General features: G+C 38.3%; 1 protein-coding gene across 1 annotated transcript; it reads left to right on the forward strand.

Annotated features, from left to right (window-relative positions):
• Positions 1–673: 673 nt before the first annotated feature.
• odc1 (ornithine decarboxylase 1) lies at positions 674–4,928 on the forward strand. Its single transcript, XM_028796866.2, has 12 exons — positions 674–836; positions 1,436–1,582; positions 1,717–1,873; positions 1,993–2,166; positions 2,281–2,453; positions 2,553–2,687; positions 3,350–3,431; positions 3,667–3,750; positions 3,846–4,002; positions 4,092–4,207; positions 4,317–4,531; positions 4,622–4,928. The coding sequence occupies exons 3-12, from the start codon at positions 1,772–1,774 to the stop codon at positions 4,761–4,763; spliced, it is 1,380 nt and encodes a 459-aa protein (XP_028652699.1). The 5' UTR covers positions 674–836; positions 1,436–1,582; positions 1,717–1,771; the 3' UTR covers positions 4,764–4,928.
• Positions 4,929–5,270: the final 342 nt, after the last annotated feature.

Here is a 5,270-nt window from a genome sequence, read left to right on the forward strand (position 1 = left end):
CACACACACATATTTCTTACATTAATATAGATATTGATAGACGCATGTATACTTGCGTAATATACAGTAGTTTAGAATAAAAACTACTCTCGCGATGCATAAAGGCAGTACATAAATACAATTTATTATAGTAGTATGACGAGTATAACGAAGTTTCGGAACATTGTTAAAAAATAAAATCTGTTTTTCCCATTATTTTCCATACATGACTATCTTAGTATCAAGTGTTAAGCTGAAAGTCTGTTTTTTATGACGGTCTCTTTCGACGGTTTGAAAGACATATTTATCTTAAATCTTTTAAAACTGCTCGAGATGTTTCCTGCTGTTAAATGTTAAAAATACTCATATATTCCCAATTTATTTATGTTAGTTAGTGGTATACTACAATAACATTTTAAAGATAATACCTATGCCTGTTGATTTGTTGATACTATTTAAACCTAACGCTACTTTTTTTAAATTAATGTTCCTTTGAAGTCTTTCATATGCTGACGTAACCAGGTACTGTCTGTAACCAGAGCGAAATTCCGAGCAGCCGCGGCCGCTACTGGGCTGGGCTAGTAGTAATGGTAAAATGAAACGTCACCACAGGAAGTAATATGTGTGTGTCACAGAGCGCGTGGAAGAAAGAGCAAGAGAGAACCGATCGCGGCCGGTTTCAGCTGGAGGGTTACTATGACGACTGAAGTGTAGTTATAAATACCGGCTTTTTGTACGCACTCCTTTCAGTGGTCTTTCATAGCGGCAGAGGGTTGAAGGGTTTGGACGTGGGGGTTTATTTTTTATTTCGAAAAGTTTCCGTCTAATGGACAAACTCTTCGTAAATGCTTTTTAAGGTAAGACTTTTTCCAGTTGTTTTCTATAGCTACATTATTTTTGCGTTTCATGCGGCGCAGTAAGAGCGGTTAAAGTAATTGCCCGGTGAATTTATAGACAAAGAACTCATAACCGTGCGGAGCAAATTATACTTGGAAGGGGGTTAAAATAATGGGGATTTTTAGCTTAAGTTAAAACCCATTTTTTTTATTTCTTTTAAAATTGAACAATCGCTTCCATTTTGCGCCTAAATGTCGTAATGGATCAAAATGCTTAGTAAAGCTGGTCATAATTTCTATCTTCTTGAGTGGATTGGTCCTGTTTAAATTCCGGGATTCTGACATGCACGATCTGCACTGTAAGACTTTGTTAGTTTAAACTTGGGCACCTCGTGTGTGAGTGTGGCTCCATCTGATTGCAGTGCAGATGGATTCGCTTCCGAGTAAGCGCACTGAGTGAGTGAGTGAGTGTATGAATGAATGGAGAAATGCGCCCGTGTCGATAGAGGAAGTGATGGCCCCGATCTCTCCACTATGCTGGTGGATGTGAGCGCCCAGTTGTGTCGTGGCATGAAATGGGTGAATACCGGGTTGATCGTGCGTTTTATTTCTTATTACAGAACGCTCCTTTCAGGAAAGTATATATCGGCTTCTCAGAGGGCCTTGGCCTTGCCTTATATTTGAAGGTTTTTAACTTCACCGGCGAGCCTCCTTGGGCGAACAGCTGAGACTTCGCCATAAAGAGATCCCATTTCTTTCTTGTCCAAGTAAGTACCCATGAGAACTCCATTTTGGGAAAGGCGGTGCTGGGAGATTAAAAGTAGTGAATCGGCAAAAGCCGGTGGGGGGGCTTCTGTGCGGGTATTGCAATTAGATTTTATTTTTGTTTTTCCCTATACAGTTTGTTGCATTTTTGGGTGTTCCTGCTGTAGTTCACCTCCTCTTCTCTGTTAAAAATGAATGGATTTAGTGATGCCGACTTCGACTTCTCATTCCTTGAAGAGGGCTTTGCTGCCAGAGATATTGTGGAGAAAAAAATTAATGAAGTGTCACTTTCGGTAAGACCCGATTGTTTTAAAAACATTTTTAGTACATTATAAAATGATTGGCTTTAAAAGCGTGGCATTTGGATATGACTTTTTTTTTTTTTTTTTTTCTTTCCCCTCCACCCTTCCAGGATGACAAAGATGCCTTTTATGTAGCCGACCTTGGTGATGTCCTAAAGAAGCACTTGAGATGGACACGTGCTCTTCCTCGAGTCACTCCATTTTATGCAGTGAAATGCAACGACAGCAAAGCTATTGTGATGACCCTTGCTGCTTTGGGTGCAGGGTTTGATTGTGCCAGCAAGGTATGCTTTTGTTCGCCACCCAATACAGAAATCCCTCTTAACATGAAGAGTAGTTTTAGGCAGATGTAAAGTTTAGTGAATGTTAGGTTCAAATTTTGGTGTTTTGTTTTCTAGACTGAAATCCAGCTGGTTCAGAGCATTGGTGTTCCGCCTCAGAAGATCATTTATGCAAATCCCTGCAAGCAGGTGTCTCAGATCAAGTATGCTGCAGCCCATGGTGTACAAATGATGACTTTTGATAGTGAAGTTGAACTAGCAAAAGTTGCAAGAAGCCACAGTAATGCAAAGTGAGTAAAAACAGAAGTTTAGTTTTTGTAAATGCAGGACAGTACTGTTGTATGTACTTTCAGCACAGTATAGAAAACTAACTGCTTTAACATTTTTAGGTTGGTACTCCGAATTGCTACTGATGACTCAAAAGCAGTCTGTCGCTTGAGTGTGAAATTTGGCGCAACACTTAAAACTAGCAGACTTCTGCTTGAGCGTGCCAAAGAGCTGGGTGTTGAGATTATTGGAGTGAGGTGAGTTTTTATTTTTTTATTTTTTTTTTTTATTATATAAACCTTTAAAACATTGTTTATACAGTATATTCAGAAAATACTTTAGTCCTGCCTTTTTAATTGGTTTTTAGATCATGACTTCTTGCATATATATATACCTTTTGAGATTTGTTTTCCTCATTGTGTAAATATCCTAACCTTCTCTAGTTCAGGGTGACCAATGCTGGATAGTCTATAGTTTATTTTGGGGACATATTCACTCACTCTTGTTCATATTGTGTTGTAAAATTTGTTCAGCTTACCCTGAAGAAGGGGCCTGAGTTGGCTCGAAAGCTTGCATATTGTAATCTTTCTAGTTAGCCAATAAAAGGTGTCATTTTGCTTGGCTTTTCTCTACATTCATAATGGCTAACACGGCACAACACCCTAGTACTTAAGCTTACCCATATAGCATTATAATTAACATACATTCTGTCAGACTACTTTAGTGTAGGTCCAATTCTCAACAAATTTGAGTAAATTGTAAATATGCATTTGCAGTTGTGCTTTCTTTTGGGATAAATTTGGAAAGGTTTTCAATTCACAACCGGCTGTCTCATGCTTTATTGCTAACTTGGCTTCTTGGAGCTATGGCTTAGGAATGCTTATCCATCTGTTGATAAGCAATACCTTTTATTTTCCAGTTTCCATGTTGGAAGTGGCTGTACTGACCCAGAAACCTATACTCAGGCCATTTCAGATGCTCGCTGTGTATTTGATATGGGGGTATGTATCAACACTGCTTGTGAATCAGAAAAATGCATTGAATGTTGTGGGGGATCAGGAGAGATGTATACAGCCAAAGAAACAATTTAATGCTTGTGGTGGTATTGGGTACAAATATTTTCTCAAAGTAGAAGTACCCATATATGATGTATTTGAATTTTTATGCTAGTTACAGAATTGGCTAACGTTTTGGGAGGCTATATTGTACTTAAACTATTTTCTTCCCCCTTTCTAGGCAGAGCTTGGTTTTAACATGACACTTCTTGATATTGGAGGTGGCTTTCCTGGAGCAGAAGATGCTAAGCTGAAGTTTGAAGAGGTGATTTGATGAGCCTTTCTGTTTTTTCTTTTTTTTGTAAGATCAAAATTTTAAATCTCGAGTGTAAACTTTTTTTATCCTTATTCTGCCCATAGGTTACTACTGTAATTAATCTTGCTCTGGATAAATACTTCCCTGTTGATCTGGGTATAAATGTCATTGCTGAGCCAGGAAGATACTACGTGGCATCTGCCTATATTCTTGCTGTTAATATCATTGCCAAGAAAGTTGTCCTTAAGGAGAATGACTCTGGTATGCATTCTAAACTGCTTCCCTTTTTTTAAAGTCAGGTTTTGGTTGATGTGTATTTTTAAACAAACTAACTTCAGGCATTATTACAGATGAGGATGATGGTGCCAAAGAGAAAACACTGATGTACTATGTTAATGATGGTGTTTATGGGTCATTCAACTGCATCTTTTTTGACCATGCACATGTAAAGCCACTGCTTCATAAGGTATGATTGCCTGTTTAAGAAATTTCAAGTAGAGTATTTCCTGCTATTAAGTCCCCAGCACCATGTGTTTAGTTTTACAGCTAATTTTTTTTTTTTTTTTTTCTTTCAGAAATCCAAGCCAGATGAGAAGCTTTATTCCTGCAGCATCTGGGGGCCAACTTGTGATGGACTTGATCGCATTGTTGAGCTATGTGAAATGCCAGATCTTCAAGTTGGAGACTGGATGATTTTTGAAAACATGGGGGCTTACACTGTATCTGCATCCTCGACATTCAATGGCTTTCAGAAACCAGATATCCATTATGTAATGTCAAGGCCAGCCTGGTGAGTACTTTAAAAGTGGCTTAAACTTGCATATTTATCCACCTTTTCTTGTACAGTTATTTATAGCGTGTTTTTTTTCCCCCTCTCCAGGAAACTAATGCAGCAAATGAAAGAGCAGGGATCCATTCTTCCAGTGCATGACCTTACTGCAAACACTCTTCCAGTATCGTGCGCATGGGAAAGTGGAGTGGAACTTCCCAATACTGCCTGCTCTTCAGCTCCTATTGTTTAGAGTAGCTTTTTCAACAGTTTCTTTTGGGGGACCAGTAACTTAATGAAGTTTTAGCTGAAAGGAGTTAAATGCAACAAAATGGATGACAAAGAAATGGGATTATATTATTGTGTTCCTATGGAAAGTTTGTATTTTTATAACAATAAAACCTTTTTTTATGCTTTTCTTGATGATGTGTTGAATTAATGAGTACCACTTGAGCAAGATCTGGAAAAGCCAGACACCTTTTATACTCCTAGCCCAGCACCTGCAGCCCTAAGGTTACTAAAATTCCTGGTCATGCTTAAGGTAAAATGGCTTCCTTGACACAAACTTGGCACTTCATCATTCCTGGATTAAGAGTGTAAACTACAATTGAAATGGGACTGGGTTGTTAATCCTGATGATGAAAGTGTGTGTAAAAGAAGCTTGTTTAATGGGATTTCTTTAATATGCATTTATGAGCAATGGGGTTTGATCCGAACTAACTTGCACTGCTTGGATATGCATTCATTTATTTGTTAAATC

Source organism: Erpetoichthys calabaricus, chromosome 3 (assembly GCF_900747795.2).
Source record: "Erpetoichthys calabaricus chromosome 3, fErpCal1.3, whole genome shotgun sequence".
Lineage (NCBI taxonomy): Eukaryota > Metazoa > Chordata > Cladistia > Polypteriformes > Polypteridae > Erpetoichthys > Erpetoichthys calabaricus.

Bases quoted from the DNA above. Each gene is read 5' to 3' on its own strand.
- odc1 (XM_028796866.2), top strand. From the start codon at position 1,772: ATGAATGGATTTAGTGATGCCGACTTCGACTTCTCATTCCTTGAAGAG. The intron at 1,874-1,992 runs GTAAGACCCGAT...CCACCCTTCCAG, and splicing joins TTAATGAAGTGTCACTTTCG to GATGACAAAGATGCCTTTTA. The intron at 2,454-2,552 runs GTGAGTAAAAAC...TAACATTTTTAG, and splicing joins AGAAGCCACAGTAATGCAAA to GTTGGTACTCCGAATTGCTA.